At 42.7% G+C, this 20222-nt stretch overlaps 1 protein-coding gene across 1 annotated transcript; it reads right to left on the minus strand.

Moving 5' to 3' along the window:
* Nucleotides 1–645: 645 nt before the first annotated feature.
* LOC146173260 (venom metalloproteinase Antarease-like) lies at nt 646–19931 on the minus strand. Its single transcript, XM_084585164.1, has 13 exons — nt 19779–19931; nt 17387–17559; nt 14403–14495; nt 13523–13661; nt 12927–13087; nt 9222–9293; nt 9004–9143; nt 8868–8917; nt 8165–8273; nt 7341–7508; nt 3276–3417; nt 3011–3151; nt 646–702 (listed from the first exon to the last, which is right to left on the minus strand). The coding sequence occupies exons 1-13, from the start codon at nt 19849–19851 to the stop codon at nt 646–648; spliced, it is 1518 nt and encodes a 505-aa protein (XP_084441290.1). The 5' UTR covers nt 19852–19931.
* Between the last annotated feature and the right edge of the window lie 291 nt (nt 19932–20222).

Consider the following 20222-nt stretch of genomic DNA (forward strand, 5'->3'; position numbering starts at 1 on the left):
ACCTTAGTTGTTAATCCGCGTGATACAAAACATGACACAGGTAAAATAGCTTTTTAGATATTTTTAATAAGCATATTGTTCATAGAGCCGTAAAAGCCAGAGTCACACCGGCATTGTGTCGCTAGCCTGAACGCCAGGCGTTGGTGATCCTGTGCCGCCACGGGAACATCCTTTTTCTTGTGGTTCTGATAGTTGTTGTTGTTTTCGTGGTTTCTGTCGCTTCTGTGGTTTCTGTGGCTTCAGTAGTCGTAGTAAGTTCTTGTTGCGTCGGCTCATTACGAGTAGGGTGGGCCGCTACATTCGTTTCGAGGGGGTTGTTTCTGCACACGCCTTGTATGCAAACCTGCGAGTGGTAAAAGCGCCGCGATTAAATTACACAAACGGATGCGCTGGCGGTCGATAAAAGGAAAACCTATCTCCGCGTTCTTAATTCTAAAAACACGTGACATCGCCCTGAGCTGACTCTCCTGCATATTAAATATATTTTTCCCGTGCAACGCGAATTCCTTCCCAAATAGTAGTTCGTTTATATCGAAACTGTTTCATGTGCTGTTTCTGCAGTTCATTTTTGTTTTGCTGTATTTGGAGCCCTAATATTAAGGAAATACCGTTGTCCATGTACCCGGTGCCTTCAACCTCTATCTGTCACTCTTCATCCTCAAGGTAGGTAGCACCCAATGGCCATTCCCACACTTCAACACTCTGCCCACCAAAGCCCCTCACAGCAATGGAATGAAAAAATTTAGAGATTAAACTATCCCTGAATAGTCTCACGAGTTTTAACCATCAGCCGCAGCCGCAGTCGGTGCTGCCGCTTCGAGCTAGGCTTACTTACGCGCTTGGTAAACTTATCGGCAAAGGGATAGTCTGGCTCCTCGTTGTCAGATGGCATCGGTTCCCTGTCTGGCACGGCTGCGGTCTCTGCCTTTAGCCAGACGGCATTTGTTTATGGCGCATGTACCTAGGTTGAATATAGGAGCGGCGCAGATGGAACTTCGTGAAGACGACGATGTTCACTGCACAGCGCAAGGGTGTGTTGCAGTTTTACACGAGGTTTGATTGACTGCGATTATATATAGTGCTCTCGTGCCTGCGCACGGCGATGACAACAACGACGCTGGTTTCATTGCGCGAGATGAAATAACATGCTGCACACTTGTATACCTTGGTACCATCTGTGGAATGCATGAGATATTAGGACCAGTAATAACGCGAAACGTTAAAATGAACCCAGTAGAACTAACGCCTTACAACCGAAATATAAATCCATACTGCTAGTGTACACATATGGCAAGTAATCGTAAAATTGCCTGTCAAATATTTATTGCGTTTTGCATGGCCACTGTTTATGCCCATATGCTCAAACTATAAGAATTTATCAAATGCAATATTTTTGATATAAAATGTTCTGCTCAACTCTTTATATGAAGAGCGTAATTCTAATGAAGTGAAACCTAAACTAGCCTGATCTTTCAGTAAGGCGCTGAATTTCGCGTACATGTCTTTTCAACAAATCTATCATTCGAACCCTCATTTTAGAGATTAACTGGTTGTGCAGCCATATCATTTATTTCATATCGTAGTGACCCCCAGTTCAAGGTTTACGTGCCGAATGGTCGCACCAACTTACATTTCGGTTCATTAATCCCCATCCCCATGACATTCAAGGAATGGAATCATCTCCTCGCCTCCATTTTAATGCCGCCTTGTTTAAAATTATTGAATATATTTTATATTCCTGCTGTTACAATTTTGTTCATGCTGTGCTTTATTTTTCTACTTACTCCTCTCTATAATGCTTCTGCCCTGAGAGTAAATAAATAATAGCTCCTAATAATGCCTTGTTTTCAGCGCTGACTTTTTGGACGTCCCACATATTCCAGACGTCCCACACGTGGGTATTAAGCAGATGATTTACCTGTTCATGTGGTATAGCTTTAAACAGTTTATATTGACTCCACAGTTATATTTCTCATCGCACGTGATGGTGTTTTATAAAGATGTTCAAATTATTTGACTTCTGAAAGAACATTGACTTGGAACTGGTACGTCCTGCTGTTTGTTTCTAAAATAGAGTTGTGCTGCTTTATGAACATTCAAAACACAGAAACCCGCAACACGTACAACGCAGCTCATGAGAGGAAAGATTCCGAGCCTCTTTAACATAAGCTAGCGAGCATGAGCCTTTACACGCAAAACGTTTGTAGTTACTGCATATCGAAGTCAGTATCTAACTTATGTGAAGCCAGGCTGTGTACAAATAACAATATCGATGGGGGACACTTAAACTACGCCTTTAAAGGCATGCTGCGACTACCTTATTGGCACCTATCCCTGACTTTCACGCGGATCCTCCTTCGTGTACACGGTCCCCTCACCGCATACTCTAAGCCTCCCTTCACTAATCCAGCCAGTCGTTTATTTTGTACCTATATTATTCCTAACACACTCGTAGCATACAGTCGTAATCTACCTTAAGTTGTGAAGGATCAGTCTTTATAGATGTAAACCCCAGCTTTCACCTACACATACGAATTTCTTTGAGCAATGGAGGCATGCGTGTTTCACTCGTGAGTTAGGGCTCCCCGCTCACCCTACGCTACTGCCCACTCGGCCTTGTCACGTGGCATCATGACGTCACACAACCTGTCGTCCAATCACTGCTCAGCCATGCCAACTGCCAAATACCACCTGCTCCAGCTTTCACCAAGACATACGAATTTATTTGAGCAATGGAGGCATGCGTGTTTCACTCGTAAGTTAGGGATCCCCGCTCACCCTACGCTACTACCAACTCGGCCATGTCACGCGGTATCATGACGTCACACAACCTGTCGTCCAATCACTGCTCAGTCGTGCCAACTGCCAAATAGCACCTGCAAGATGCATGCTCATGATTTTTCACTTGAGATGCCAGCACCGACGCCATATTTGTTAGAGAGCAACGCTTTTTTTTTCTGTCGCATTAAAATATGAACATTCATTTTGTATAATGAAAGCCTTTTCCCACCTCTTTGTCCCCACACGGCATGTAGTCGAGTGCGTCCGTTTTGTATACATAAGGTATTTTAATTTCCCCCAATTCAGGGAACACTTTCGAAATGTGACGCTTGTAGAAATGACACTTCACTTTGCACGTCTCCGTTAGAACCTGCAAGGAAAAAGGACAAGTTCTTGGAACCTGCCACACTTCCTTTCCTTAAATGATGTAATTTGTAGAAATCCTTTATTTCTGAATAGATGAAAAGGGATAGCAGAGTGCTAGGTTTTCTTACGCTGGCGTAATCAAAAGTAGAATTTTCTTTGTCGCTCGGTAAAACGCTGCAAATTTGTTCAAAGGACACCGCCATTCCAGGAAACACGTTCTTCACAAAGCGTCCTTGTGATTGCACATCCCAGCAACTTGGTCCTGCGAGGCTGAAATCATATAGATTTCGAATCAGGCTGCTTATAAGGGGTGTTAGTGACTTATGACACAGAACAAAGGAACGCGGCGAAAGTTGTAGCTACATATTAACGACATGGTGCGACATATTACTGCATATAACGTACAAAAATGCCCCATACAATTCAATGCACAGCACAGGATGCCAGTGTGACCGAAAAAATGAAACCTTTTTAGTCGACTGAATTCTTCAACGCTGCGAAAATAAATCGCAAATGTTACACATCCGCGCGAATTTAATGCATCTTAATGAGTCAGGAATAGTGTCTTAATTTGAAAACCACCCTTTTTGCAGAACTTTAAAAAATATTTTAGGCCAATTAGCTCCGTATTGACTAGTTTCTGGCTGCAGATATAATTAGCCCAACAGTGTCATTTAAGCATAATTTGTGACTTAAAAATAAGAAGTTGGCGATAAGACTACATTTTTACTTTCCTGCATAACTCACTTGACCACAACAGGCAAGTGGCAAAGGGTTCTCCTCATCGCGGTACACGAAGCACTCTTGGCACAGGTTCACCTGTACAACCCCGTCTCGAGGCAGAGAGTGAACATGGATTTTTCGGGCGCTTAGATGTAATTTTCATAATCTTCGCTGAGAGCATTCGCACATAGAACACATGGTTTCAACGTCTGAATGCTCAGTGCTGTGTGCCTTGAGGCTGTCGCCTCCACTTCAAAGATGGGCATGCGCTTTATACTGCCCCGCGCCGCCATTTTCCCCTCACGGAGGCATGTTGGGTACCACTTGAGAGTTACGTTCTGGCAGATATGCAGTCTGTAACTGTAATAACGCGACTGAATATGCAAAAGACCGCATATATTTAGTTTTCTTCCTGACAGTAATTTGGTCTGGCGGTTCACAGTCTGCTTTGTGCATAATGGATTCGATGGGACTGGTATTCAATCGACAAGGTCTCGTGATCTCATGCGCTCCGCAGTGTGCTGGCTACAACAATATTATTTTTCTTCGGATTCAAAATGTAGATCATAAAGGTCTCTGAGCTGCGTAAGATAATTGCTACACTCCTTGTATGAACTTGTAGACTTCTCACAAAACGAGTTCCAGGGCTATCCAGTGGCAGGAAAGTTGAGCTAAGAATATTAACTGTTCTTTTTTTTTCAGTTATTTTGCACGATTATTTTCCTTTCAACTTTTTTCAGTACAAATTTATCACATTTTATTTATTCTTTAGAAGAAGAAAGAATGAGGTGAAAACTATTAAATTCGACTGACTGACCAAGAAACTTGATGAAATCAACTTTCTCTATGACCAACAACAATTAGTTTTCTTTGGTATCATGCGATTTATAACTAAGGGTTAGGCGTTTCAGTTGAAACCATAGGTTGACGACAATATTAAGCCGAATTCTGTTTATCATGTTCGGATTTAACCAAGAAAGTTCGTACTCTTCTGATGCAAAGCATTTGTAGCTGTCTGTTTATTGCGAATTAACACTCAATGAATGTTGATAATTAACAAGGGAAGCCAGAGCTGTTAATCGGTTAATCGGTTATGCAAATGTCTGTGTGCTGTACGCAACGGTCTTAGATATAGACAGTTGGAAAACTGCGCGGTGCGAAGTGGGCCAAAACGATCAGTGCGGCGTGAGTTGATTGCAAAGCGATCGCAACGCCCCTCTCCTCTACTGCGGTAGATGGGTAAGGCCATTGAACTAATACATAGGCGGAATTTTTAAAACACTGCTAGCCCTCTTCTTTCAGCAATGCAACAGAAAATAAAATTGCTTTTGCGTTTCTTAAACACCTCTTTGTACGCATGAAACGCCGCCGCGTTTGCAGACGTGTCTCAAGCAGGCAGGTAGCAGATGACATGCTTGAGCCGCATCTGCAACATCTTTCTAAGAATGTTGGCTGCACTTAGAACAGAGACACAAGGTCGCGAATGGACGTTGCGAAAAATATCATGCGCTGACTACCTCAGGGTTCCGAAGTTCCATAACTTCCATAAAAATGCAGACCACGTGATGCCTCGCTCTCTGGTTCAATAATGCGAGGAAATCAAGAATACTCATTTTAATCCCGGCAGAAATTTCTTCTAGAAACACAGTGCCGTAATTACTGGTAATTAAAATGGGTTCATTAATGACTAACAAATGAAGTGTTCACATTAAAAAACACCGAGGTAAACTACCAACGTACAACACATGATTATTACATAATTCCCCAAGCAAAGACAATAAATCATTGATCTAAAATACTTTCTCTGAAAAAAAAAAAACGAAAGTTGCTCCTGCAATGCACACATAAAAACGTCAGCCCTATTCAAAAAAGAAATTCGAAAATTTCCCCTCCTATAATAACACAATCAGTCCACGAAGATGGTACAGAAAGCATTTACTCCAAAGCCGTTGAGGACACCTAATTTACATGGGTTCTGGAATTGCTTCCAGCTCCATTTCCGTGAAGGTATGACGTTAGTCTTCGTAAAATAACTCGCTTTACAGCGTGGCGCCAATAAGGCAGGTTCGGCAAAACGCGGCTTGATATTGCGTCTATTCAATTTAAACTAACTCAATGTAAAGCCAATTAACTTTAAGTTTGTCTTAGTGGGTGGTAATAGTTTCAATCATTACTAGCCACTACGATGCAACGGCCCACCCTTAATCTGCCATGCAGACACATTTAGCGGGTGTTTGTTGATATGCACACATTCACACCGCTGCATAAAGAACGCATTTAGGCTTGAACAGCGAAAGTAGACACCGGAGCAAGCGGGAATACCGATTACCAGTAATTTACCGTAACAAAAGCGTAAGTCAGTAAAAGCCGCAAACGACATGCTACCCGAAGCGCATCTTTCGGAGCAGTCGCAAGCCCGTGCGTTATACTAGCAAATGAAATTTTCAATACAAAGTCTGCGCCTTCCTAGCTTCCACCGAAAAACCTGCTTATCTCGTCAGATACATCCATCGGGAAATGAATCTCATACCCGCTAGCGTCAGCCCAAAAAGGAAAAAAAGAAAAGTTTAGTACACAGAAATGCAGGCAAAACTTAAAACACTCCCGATGATTTTTACTGATGATGTAGGGAGGACGTTGCGACCTATTTTACTCAATTTTCCGCCCTTCTGTGTGGTTGTGTTTGAGCTATAGCTGAAAATAAGTCGTCCTGAGTGTTTATAAAGCATCCGCAATTTCTAGTGGCAAGGACAGCGAATTGCGTAAGGATTTCCTGCTTTCGTTTCGCGGAGGTATAAATCACTACTTCCAGAGGACAGAGTTTCTCGGCAGATTAGTTACGAAACATTACATACTTTCACGTAACTAACACCTATTCATTTATGCAATAATCTTTGGCAGCACCCCTTCTTCGTAGCACTCTAAATTTTCCGAATTCGGTGCGACAGCGGCAATTTAACCATCAAAAGCGTCCGCAAACGCATTACGCTCGCTACAACCTAAGGGGAGAGCGGTACCCAAAATGTAGGTCTCCTGAGCGACCAGGGTTTCCTTCAGATAGCGGCGAGGGGTACGAAACACCCCGATTCGGTGCGCAATCGGCAATGTGTTTACGAATCTACCGTTTGGAAATTAAGCAATGATATGATCTGTCCAAATCATGTAATTATCATCACCTGTTGGGCAACGGCCACAGCTACATAACTTCATCCGCCTACCTAACTTCCAGCGCTACCCCTTGCTACATTTTTCTTCTCTCGTAATCATCTTCGGTATTTTAAGGGATTCTCGCTCATCTGTAGTACCTTTTACGTACCCTGCTCATGCCCATTGTTTCTGCTTGATGACGAGTAGGATTCTTTCAAGCAGCTATTGTTCTATCCTGTATCTTTTCTGATCGCTATCATATTGCTGTCCATAGCTCGCTACAATCAAATAAATTTCAATTAACAGGAACCTTTGAATTTTACCTGACAACGTATCGCATTTGCTCCAAGCTGCACTTCGAGAACTGATGATGACTGGGACCATTGTTAATGTAGCTCATGATGTTTCCGAGCCCCCAGGGGCAGCTCTTTGCTCCTGGGTGTTTGCTAGAGGCGTCGCTCGGTCCCTGTCCATCGTGATATGCGCCTAAACTGAAAGTACATGGACACAAGGCGCGCGCTGTAAGACACTCTTCAATCCAAACAATGGCTATACCCACTACTAATTGTTCAGAAGTTCATCCTTTTAGAGGTAAAGAATTTCTTTTTTTTTCTATGGAACAACTGGAGTGCTGGAGGACTTTATAAAAAGACGAATCGCATTAATTAGAAGTTAGGTATTAGCAGCTGGGCATTGGTTACTCTGATATCAAATTTCAGAATTTAGAAAACACGACTATATCATTTACATCGGTGTACTGGTGTAAATTAGTATAATTTAGAGTATCTCTGTCCCTGTTTTCGTGGCGACTACGTCAGAGCTGCCCATGACCTCATTTGTTAGTCTTAAATTTTAAAACCAATTAGTTTCAGCTTGCGTAAAAAAATGCGTCAGATTGTCTCTTCAGTCGCAACAATCTAATGAATCAGCTTTGTAACGCGCGTTCAGTCAAGTTTTGTTAATTTAGCTAAATTTAATTGCAGCCCTAGGTGTGACATTTTGCCTCATGCATAATTAGTCAAGATTTCCTTGCGCATGCCACTGCTTGTGTAACATTAAGAAGGCTCCTGATTTTTAAGGATACAAAGAAATCGCTCGGTAGGCATTTGTCGACTGGGAAGATATAAACTCTGGAACATCGTCATACATGTGAGCGGACTCATGCGTGAAAGTATGCGCCCCGGTAAAAAGCCCTGGGCTGTCTTCTCCAAGTCCTACGAAGGTTTCTTTGCAGACGCTGGAGACGTAGGCAATCCCTGTTATGGAAAAAAGTGTAATAATAATAATAATAAGAAGAAGAAGAAACTGATGGAAAACGTGCTGTGATCTCCAGCTGTCGACATTATTATTGGTGGCGGTGGCTCTGAGCTTTTGGCGCGGCCTCTATGCAGTGCATATAGCTTTTTCATTTAACAATTTTAGACAATAATTGGTGAGGTGATGATACAGACATACCTTATTCAACGAAAAATTTCGGGCATCAATATTCAGATGAACGCATGGTCAACAACAATAAGAAATTATTTGTTGCTTCGTAAGAAGCTGCTATAGCTTTGTCCTGAATTTTTGTCCTGAACAACATTGTCATCTTAAACCCAGTCGAACGATGTTCTATCTTTCGGTTGCCTTTGATATGAATCTGCATCAACTCGCCCAGCCGCCAACCCTAGTGAACTACGTCGTCTCTAAATCAAAGCTCATTCGGCGCTTCGGGACATCAAGGTAGGAATACCACATATGTAATCAGTTTTTGCTCCTGTTTTAAGTATCCTGCATGGCTTATAAATTTTTACAATATCTGTAACACAGCGCCGGGAATTTAATCAACTGAATATTTAAGCATATCTTACCTAAGCCGGAAGTGGAATATCTGCCCTGGTGATATGTCGTTACGTCGAGCCTATATATATTAAAAGGAGAATTAAACAATCAAATATCTGTAGGTAACTCTTAGGCTCCGAAATATGCACTTGGAAATAGCCGTACCCTGTTAACAAAAAAACAAAGTCCGGATTACCGTAGTCTACCTTCTTGCTGTTAGCGTAACGTTCGAATAATCCCAATGACAACTCATCAAAAATGTCTCCGGTTTTAGGTGCGAAAATGTATTTTTCTTGATCTTCAGGCTAAAATGACAAAGAAAACAAGCATCAAAAATACGGCCATTATATGTCATGAGATGCGCCGCATATGTCATATCTTACACGGCTTTTTTCAATTCCTGTGAGCATCAGCTGAACCCTAGGAGAAGATGTAGCCCTTAAACGTAGATTGGCCTGAAAAAAAAAAAAAGGAAATAGACGCATAAGATGGACGTTTGTCATCAGCCGAAAAAAGTTATTATATTGTGGTTATGCAGAGCTGTGATTTTCGGTCGCACAAGAGTTCGAATTTTGACGAGGCAGCTAAACATTGTTCATATAAATGATCTCACATAGAGGAGTGTATTGGTTTGAATTGTGAGGTTTAACGTCCCAAAGCGACTCAGGCTATGAGAGACGCCGTAGTGGAGAAGAGAGACGCCGTAGTGGAGAACTCCGGAAATTTCGACCACCTGGGGTTCTTTAACGTGCACTGACATCGCACAGCATACGAGAGGAGTGTATCGATAAAAGGCGCGGCAATTTACGCTGCATATTATCTTCATCACAGTCTGCATCAAGCTATGCGATTACCAACCCTTGTTGGTTATGAAAAGTCCTACAACGTTAACAAGGCAGTAGTAGCTCGCTAAGGAATACAGGGACACAAAAGTGCAACTGGACAGGCAATCAACGATAACCTTGGTTGGATCTGTTTATAACAGGCGTCAAGTCTAGGAAAACGAAGTGAGGTATGGCAAATTGTGAAAGATTTGCCAGTTCTTGATATTTCTGCCTAAAATAAGAATTTCGGATCGGATTTTGCTGTGCACTACACCGCCAAATGGGGGTTTTATCATGATAAAGTTGACACGAAGGGACGGACAGTTATGACGTGAGCGAAGTAGTGCTTTATTTAAAGTGGCTCTAAAGAAAGCTGTGACTGGGTGAATAAAAATCGGGTGTGAAACACTACCTGACAGATGTCACGAAAGAGCCTCCGTTTCAGTTATCAGGGTGGCTTCTTTCCAGTCTTCAATGCTACCTTTGGCGGAACTTGCTGCTGAGCTAGTTCGTTACAGTGTATTCTTAATAATAAAACGTGCCAGATTACAGGATGAACACAGACAAGACGACTAGATGAAGCACCTCCATTTAGTTTATGGCACACACGAAACGTATAGTCTTTGTCAAAAGTTTCGAAAGGGGTCTGCTTCTGAGAAATATCATGTGGCTCATAATGCAATCTCAGGTTTTCAAACTTGCTGAAGGCAAGAAGATTTTTCATCCTACCCTCTCCAGTGGCTAAGACTTGCACGATTTTAACAACAAGCTTTCAGGCTCTAAAAATTTTAGAAAGGCTGTACATATACAGGCGTCAACGTCACACGCGCTTCGTCCCGTCGTCTTCTCTGTGTTTGTCCTGAGTTTTTGCACCTTTATATATTTAGAATACATTTGCGGGCATAGGTTTAACCCTAGCCATTCATGTTGCCGTCAAAAAGACATTTTTGGACGTTGCTACAAAAGGCGCTTTATTATATCGGTGCTTACTGAAACATCATATCAGAGAAACATTTAATTTCTTCAAATTGCACGGCAAAGCAATTTTGGGGTTTCGTCATAGCCATACAAAGCATATAGATTGTTTCTTTTATGCGCTAACGGCTTGCTGTACCATATTGAGGAATACACAGGTTAGTGGCACTTCGTAGCTAATATGCATGACTTCTGTACAAGCGACAATATGGTCACAGGCTAACTGACAACCTTCGTTGAATTTTTCGGCATACTTCCAGTGCGCCTAGTGGTCATCGCACCCCTTTCTTAGTCAGACGATGGTGGATAGCCGCACCGGAGCACTTGAACGTGCTAAGCTACGAAAGCAATGTTGACCGATACTCGCACAAAAAGTGCCGGCAAATACCCGTATGAAGGGCATAACTCGATTCGTAGGGCTAGACGAGAACGGTCCGTTCATTTCTTTTCCCTCATCCCCTTGCTTTATCATGATTTAAAAAATACAGCTTATCCTTACCTGGTGCGCTATCCCAGTGCACACATTCGCTGTTATCATTCGCGCAGAGGCGGCTTAATAACAGGGTGGGATGTGCGAATGTTTTACTGCGTCAGAGCTTGGTGTTTCAACACTAGCTGCCAGCATTGGTCGTGACACGTACGCGTATGCGTACGTGACACGATCGATGCATTTGACACAACAAATTTGGCCTAAAGAAGGACACTCGCCATTGTAAACTAAGTATTGTGTGAACTAATCAGCTGTTACCGGAGGCACTACATCGTTTATCCCGTGGTTTACTGGTAAGTTTGACGTCCCTAGCGAGTCTCCATTGCATGTTTCGCTGTAGATTTTTTTTTTTTTTTTTTTTTTTAAGAGAGGTATGTTTTCGAAGATGTTTGTCGGGCTGTTTTTTTTCTGGAGGTTATTCACATTGGCTAATGAGTAATGCGTCTAGCAACTATATCTTTGCTTTGAAAATATTTGTAACTCTTTTGATTTTTTTTCCCTTAAGTACAAAGCAATTCCCAAAACAACACACTGGCCATGAAGGGTGGGAACGTGAAGGGTCTGAACGTGCCTAATTAAATAACCTTGGATTCTTTAACGTGCGCTTACATCACGCGACAACAGCAAGGAAATGTCATGAGAGTGGGGCATCACACTAATTTCCGAGTACCGTGGCTTGAGCGGTACGAATGAGTGTTGGCCTTCGTGGATAGGTCGCTGTGTGACGAATACCGTGCATACATGCTAGTCAGCGCTGGTCGCGCACTGGTCTCTTCAGTAACTTTGAAAGCCCATCATATCCTCACGGTTACAGGAGTCTTCCTTTAGTGTACCGTTTCCATTGGCATGGCGCATGTGCACGTCAAGACCTACCCAAACATTCTTCTCGGCTTGGCGCTTTCTTTGCTACTGAGCGGCATCTCACCCCATTTCGTCCACCTCTTGAAAGTTGTCGCGAAAAGAGGTCATCGGGCAGCCATCTAGCCGCGAATTCAGAGCGTTGACCTCCCGCGCTAGCGTCCTTGGGGTAGCCTAACAAGGTGCCACTCCGACTGGCACGCAACAAGACGAAGAGAAGTAGAGACTGCTAAGAAGTAAGACGCAACTTTAACTTGTACAGAACAGAGCTGCCCGTTTTTTTTTAGGTAATTATAATAGTAATCTTAGCATTTCAAGTGCTAAGCAAAGTTTGGGATGGCAAGAGCTGAGCTATAGAAGAAAACGTCTTAGCCTTAAGTTATTACACAATATATTTCATGATTGCACAGACTTCACAAAATTAAGTTACCTTCAACCCTCAAGCTATGTGTCGCAAAGGAGAGATAATCCAAAATAGGTTAGACCATTTCAATATTTTTAGGGACTTATATTTGTTGATGTGCACAATTAAGAATTTCTGTTTGCATATTTTTGTATTATTATAGACAGAGATTGCGTTTTGATATTTTTCTCTTCTGGGTGCATATTTTTGTATTATTATAATAAGAAATTGCGTTTTGATATTTTTCTCTTCTGGGTGCTGCTTTTTTTTAGACATGTTCCTCATTGCTCATTGATTTCATTCTCTACGAGACCCCTTTCAATCTAAATTTCAATTTTTGTGTCCCTTCGGTATTTTTGTCTTCTATTTCTGCATGCACACATTTTCTGTAGTTATTTATTATTTGTGCTGCTGTACTTAAACCACATAGTTTTTCCTACTCACGTTAGGAATATGATTACTGATTGATTGCAATTAATAATAATAATATTGTCGTTTTATTTTATTTTTAGGCCGCATGATGTAAGTAGAAACTCACCGAGTTAACCATGAGGCACATGTACCATAGTGCATGTTCGGTACTCTTGAAGTGCGAGTGGTGCGCGGTGTCCAACACAACGAATGCTTCAACCAAAACAAGCTCCGGTATTATAAACTGTCTGGATTCAACACCCACTTCGCTACTAGAAGCTTCTTGGCCTGTAAAGCAACGGAGAAACGTTGCAAGAAAAAACATATTGAAAAATTTCTCAGAACAAAACAAAACCAGCAGAAGCTGCAGTCGTTTCATGCACCCCAGTTTTCTCTTCAGTCAGAGTTCCTTCGCAAGTGTTCATTTAAGTATACACTCTAATGTATGCATGTTTCATCGGGAACAGAGAGGTTTATGCTCCTTCACCCACATGCATGCAGTGGGACTTATACTACGTCATCAAATGCTTGAATCGTGTCACGGAAAAATAGTCCCGTTGTTAGTGCATAAAAATGAAATTTCGGTTTATTATCGGGCGCGAAACAGGCGTCAGCAATGTAAACAACAGAATAAATCATGACAGAGATGTAATGTCGCTCAGACGAACACCGACGTTAGGCTAATGAAGCAAGGCTGTTTTAACAACTATAGAATACTCTCACCTTTCTCCTTGTACTGGATAGCTTTATCCAGCATTTCTTTTTGCTCGATCTCGTGAATCTTGTGAGCAACAACGCCTCGCTCCGACCTCCCTGAGACCGGTGATGGCTGAATCCTGTGCTTCGGTCCCAAAAGCCCTTCCTGGATTAATTAGAGAATTAACAGTTAAAGGAATTAAAGACAAGATGTATTGGCTATGCTTTGAAAAATTAATTTTTGACGTGCCGGTCACAGTATTCCACTTGATGTCCTCCATATAGCGAAATCCGAATACAATTATATTTGAGAACTTATTTTGTCAATTGATGTGCCGGTGGTAGCGCACTCAATAAAGCAAACTTGAGCACAGTAAGAAGTCGTGTAATCGCATCCCGATGGATTAGACCTCCCTTCTTTAAAGAAAACTTGTGAAAGCGCCCTTCGCTCTCTGATGCTGATGGAGAGGCTATTGAAGTTTTTCCATAATCTTTCACTGCGGCCTCTCTTGTGGGCCACTCTCTTTGTGGCCTCCTCCTAACACTACCTATCCCCAAGGATGCGGGATCGAATCCTAGCCTCGGCGGTAGCTTTCCGATGGAGGCGAAAAGCTAGGCGCCCTTATTGCGTGCGATGTCAGTGCACTTTAAAGAACCTCAGGTGGTCAAATTTCCAGACCACTTTATTACGGCGTCTCTCATAATCTGAGTCGCTTTGGGGCATGAAATCCCATAAACAAACCAACTACCTATTCTTTTTTAAAGTAAATCTTCAAACGAGAAATCAGTAGCGTGGTTTATGATGAATAACGAATGTTCACATATTATGTTTTGAAGCTATTTGAAGAAACCGCCACACTGAAAGCATACTGACGCGCACTTAAACAGCAATCTTTGTTGTACATACCATCTGAACACCACTGCTGCTTTGAGTTACTCTCACACTGGCAATTTTTTCTTCATCTTCATAAAGATCCCGTTCGAGGTTTTCGCCATTGTACTGTAAAATAAGGAAATAACTTTCAGGGCGAACATCGGACCCAAAAAACAATGGCAACTATGCATCTGCTACAATGAGGCATAGTTTCGTTTTAAGTCATAAGAATGAAAATATACCGTGTGTTTCACTTACCCGTTGAATATTTTGTAGAAAAAGAAACTTTGAAATGGGAAAGAAAAATAATGAAGAAACATCTAAGTTTACCTTAAAAATGGTATGCAATAGCGTCTCTCGCTGGCAATAAGCCGGCGGGCTCCGCTGGTAATTCATTAAAGGGATGCTCGATTCGGTGACCTGAGCAACCAATTTGCTTCCTTTAAGCGAAACAAGGATTCCTCTAACGTTAGGATCGTTTCAGTCAAGGAGAATTCTCGAGTCACGGCACTACACAGCGTTTTCTGATTAACAGGACCATAAACGCTTTCGTGTTACCTGGGAGCACACTTAAGCGCTTACGAGATACTGTTTCTTAGTGGCATTATTACGCAACACTTCAGTCTATCGAAGAACGTACTGTTTCGATGGTGTTGTTTGTAGAGCCCATTGTCTATAACATTTCCTGGCAAGAAAACTGATCTATTCCGGGACTTCATGATCGGCTTCTAACATTAATAATTTAAATTTTACAGGGCACCCTTCTTTTCCATACTATTTATGCAGCAAGTTTGTACTTCGGTGCGCCTTTTGACAACTCAGTTTTCTTTAAAGCTAAAGCCTTTAAAGGTTAACAAGTGTCTGTGCCCAGTAAGTGTCACACTTCTTCGCGAGATTCCACAGGATACCGCGAGATGTGACGTCGTCACCTGGTGACGTCACGTTCGGTCAAGACAGATGCTTTCACCGAGTGGTTCACGCATATGCGAAGCTAACCCCGCCGTGCGTGCGATCCAGGCGTCCGTGCTACGCCTGTCATTCGGCGCTTCCTTGAACACCGAACCACACAGCATACAGAAGCAGACGTAGTAAAGCAGGAACCAGTGGCGTTTCAAATAAAAACTTTCGCCTCATCGCACTATAGTGATCTAAAGTGCCCTCTAGAAGATGTCTTCAGTACATACATTCAATTTCACACAAGAGTGCAATGCAGACTTGGTAGTGGTGTTCTTTGCGCCTTCACTGTATCGTTGACTATATTTTAGGATAATGGTCGAGATGTGTTGAAGCGGGTGCACATAAATGACGATTTTGAATTACACTAAAACATTTTATCTTATAAATTACACTTCGAAGCATTACTTGCTAACACCCAGCTTCGTAGAAAACCTATGTTCTACTAACGCCATGTGTACAATGTACGTCAAATTATTCAACAATGTTTGACTAACTGTGAAGAGAAGATTTTGTTCAGAATTCCTGCAGTCCGTGATATAGTGAGATTAGTCAACCTGGTTACGAACCCGGTGACGATATTCCTGAATAGACGCTACAGCCTGCAAAATAAGGAGCACGGTGAATCGTCACATTGGACCTTCTCAACACAGAATTCGTTTTATCTGAATGGCGCTACAGATAAACCAAATTTATAGTGAAAGTGTTATTCAACCGGACTGTGGGCTTCCACCGTTAATACGGTGCTTATTCTTCCAGCCGTTTCAGTTGTGTTTAATTTTCTGTTATTCTAATTCAGTAAAGCCAATGGCTGGATACGTATTAAAAACCACGAGACTTAGCTCTTCCTGCAGCCTTCCAGTGCATGCTGTTCTATTAGAAATTTATGGCAGACGTGAAACAAATCTGTTCCTCGATGAAGTAGAGAAGCTGCATGTTAGGCTCACTAGCCAAGAAAGGGAATTCTAATTCAAACAGATGACCAAAAAAATTTATTTTAATGCGAAACTAGTGTGATTCTGACATTGTGCACGACAGGCTTGACAAGTGAGAATGTTTGTATCATGGCTCCGCTCAATTTTTCTCCGTTATTGCAGCGTTTACCCAAAAGAATATGCGTGACACAGCACAGGGCATGCAGCGTTGTCTGCCAGATATTAGTCCTGTGATGACTCATTGCGCACTTACGATAGCCATGATTATAATTACACGAGTATTGATGGGTTGTTTTATTCTTTTTGAAAATACTTTTATTGTTCATTCAATCTAAATTGCTCCAGAAGAATTTATTACTGACATCATTCCTTGCTTGCTTCAGCTTCATTTAAAAACGTGATATAAGGCAAGTGAATATAAATATATAAATAAATAATACACATTTAATAGTGCTATAATTAAGTGCAGCTCCAGTCAGTCCCACATACTTCACGCACGTCGCCTCCAGCCGGAGTGCTTATGGCGACTGCGTGAAAATATGGAGTTGCACACCGCAGAGCGATTTGAAAGCCGTACCTGCTTGTCTATGTACTATTCCTAAGGTATGTTTGGTTTAGTAGGTATTCTTCTGGGGCTTCTTAATTCAGCGCAAAGAGGGCTGGACGAATAAGAAAGGGGCAATACAGGACAGCCTGTGCTTACCGACCCTCTTCCGTCTTCGCTCTGCTATTTCTTTACTGCTCTTGATTTTGCACTAGCAATAGCCGCTTTGCCCAAAGAAGGATTTTGGGTAACAGATCTTGACATGCGAGCTTACGGCACCGAATATAAGGGCCTGAGATGGCGGTGCCAGAACGAGGAAGTGCTCCCGCATATTCGACTGGTAGGCTTATCACGAATGATCCACTAAACCATATGAACAGTAGCAGTTTATTGGCAACCCTTTAACCTTGGTGCGTTTGGTCAGCGGTAGACCCTCAAACATGCAGCGAATTTTAGTGATAACTGTGCACTAAACCATTAGGTTAATCAGTAACATCCCAATTATGCGATTGTCAAGCGACCAGCGATTGCTAAAATTCACAGCGTAGTTTATAGGGGCTTCAGATTCTTTTCTTTTTACTCACGAATCTCGTCACAGCACGTCCACCTTCTGCCATGAGGACGCGAAGCTGAGGAGCCGCCACGGACGTCTTCCTGAGGTTCAGAGTGAGGTCTTCATGAACCTGCACCACCATTCTTCCATCGGAGGATCGCTCTTCAAGCAACCTGGGGTAAACCAGCCTCGGCTGCTCTAGCCCTGCAGAAAAATTTCAGGGAAACAATTAGGTCTGCTTGGGTGCAGTTGTGCGAAAGTACTGTGAGCTCTGTCACGCCGCCTGGTGGATTCGCCCGACACTACGCTAGCGAACCTCGGCCACACTCGGCCAGATGGCTTATCTGTATGGCCTATTGGCCAGGTGAAGGAAAGGAAGGGCGCGGATGGAACTTCATGAAGACAACTTGTTCTATGCAAAGTGCGAGAGTGTTGTGCAGTTGGAGCTTACGAAAGGCGGCTATAATCAGTGCACAGTACGAGATTGTGTTGCAGTTTTGCACGACGCGTGACCGACTGTGATAATAGTGTAGTGTTCTCGTGCCAGGGCCAGGGAAGGTGATTTGTTCATTCTGGCATCGGTTTTCAACCCAGTGGCAGCAAGCTTTTTCCACCATTAACAGTTCATGCGGACAAACTCGGCACATGAATTCTGTCCACGTCACTCGTGAGCCAAGAAAGGATTTCGAAATTAAACACGTGGTGCAAGCTTACGCTGAAGATATTTTCACATGCTGAAATTCCCTAACTTGGGCTCAAACGGTAAATGCTGATGGTCACAACTGGGAGCTGGAACCAGCACTTTAGTCGGTTCGGCTAAGGAGAGATCCCATAGTTGTGAACTCAGGAAAATCAGACCACCTGAGATTCTTTAACGCGCACTGACATCACAAAGCCCCCCGGACGGTGCTTCCTCTTCCATCGAAAAGCAACCGCAGCCTAAACTTTCTCTCGCGTTCTGGGGTTCACTATTTGAGTGTCCTAACCTCTCCAAGAAATGGGAGTTCCAATTCACCTCATCTGTCTCCTCAGGAACCTGTATGAAGGGCAAGAGGCCACAGTCAGAACTGGGCATGGTCTTACTGATTGGTTTCCGATCGAGAAAGGAGTGAGGCAAGGCTGCATACTGTCGCCCTGCCTTTTTAACCTATATGCAGAGTGCATCATGAGGACGGCCGGTCTGGACGAGTCTTCAGCTGGAGTGAAGATTGCTGGAAAACGTATCAACAGCCTTAGATATGCGGATGATACCACTTTAATGGCAGAAAGTGAAGTGGAACTCAAGAGACTTCTGATGCGCGTACAAGAAGAGAGTGAGAAGTTTGGGCTTTAACTGAACATTAAAAAGACAAAGATCATGGCGTCTTGCCCTATCAAGTCCTGGAGCATCAATGGACAAGAAGTGGAAGCTGTGACAGATTTTCTGTTCTTGGGCTCCAAGATTACCTCGGAAGGAGACTGCAGCCATGAAATTAGGAGACGCCTGCTTCTGGGAAAGAGAGCAATGGTTAGCCTTGACCGCCTAGAAAAGAGCAGAGACATTAGTCTGCCAACCAAGATCCGTATAACTCGTGCTATGGTCTTTCCAGTTGTGATGTATGGATGCGAGAGTTGGACTGCGAAAAATGCTGACCGCCGAAGAATTGACGCGTTTGAATTGTGGTGCTGGTGGAGACCCTTAAGAGTTCCTTGGACTGCCAGCAGATCAAATCAGTCGATATTGTCGACCATAAACCCTGACTGCTCATTGAAGGGTTAAATTCTAAAGTTAAAGCTCAGCTACTTTGGTCATCTGATGAGAAGAGAGGAGTCGCTGGAGAAAGATTTGATGTTGGGAAAGGTTGAGGGTCGCCGGAGAAGGGGTAGGCAGCGAGCGCGATGGTTAGATGGCATCCTCGAGGCACTGCAGATGAAGTTATGTGATGTTAGGAAGACAGTGAGAGACCGGAAAGCGTGGTGTGACATGGTCCATAGGGTCACGAAGAGTCGGACACGACTGAACGACTGAACTTAACTGAACCTCTGCGCCATTGCGGCGAGTAGGTATTAATCAATTTGGGCCTAACCGAACAACCGCAAAAGCTTGCGCTTTGATTCCTCTTCTGGAAAGGCACAACAATTTGATTTGATAATTAGCATTCTCAATCTTTGTTAGTTTGCAAAGCGTTTGTCAAACCATAGCCGTTATAAGCTTACCGCTTGAATACCACCGTCCTCGTTGAAAACATTAGAGTACTGATTTTGTATATTTACGTACTTAACCAGCTGCTGTGTCCTGCGCACAAGCCACAACATTTAAGTGGGCCGGAGCTATATTTAAGTAGTGGACTTAAATTAAACACTTATTCTAATCTATTCATTGCATTAATCAATTTAGTACTGACACAAAAAAAAGTGCTGGTTCAATAAAGAGGGTACTTCACCATCCACGGGCAGTACGATGAGCGTCGCTAAAACGACGAGTCTCATTGTGGTCGTAAAAATGTTTATGTGCATAGATCAACGTCAGCCACTTATCAAGTGTCTTTTAGCAAGAGCCTTTTGGCGGTTAACAAAACTTCAAAACAAATTTTATAGAACACTTCAAAATTGGCTTCGTTCCATCATGGGCCACCTCATAAGTCGCGGCATTTCAAATAAAGTTATTTTTATTTTAAAAACATTTCTGGCAATGGCTTGCTTGCTGTGCATGTCGCATTTGTCAATATCACCTTCGACGATCCTTGCGTAAATGATGGCCTTTCTTTTGCAGCTTTTGTGAAAGGCACTTCAATACAGGATACTGAAAACTAAAACGTTTTTCTTCCTTTACTAGGCAGGCACAAAGTCCAGTCTATCACACAAATGACGCACAAGCAACGAACACA

Source organism: Amblyomma maculatum, chromosome 11 (genome assembly GCF_055883805.1).
Source record: "Amblyomma maculatum isolate TAMU_Amacu chromosome 11, ASM5588380v1, whole genome shotgun sequence".
NCBI lineage: Eukaryota > Metazoa > Arthropoda > Arachnida > Ixodida > Ixodidae > Amblyomma > Amblyomma maculatum.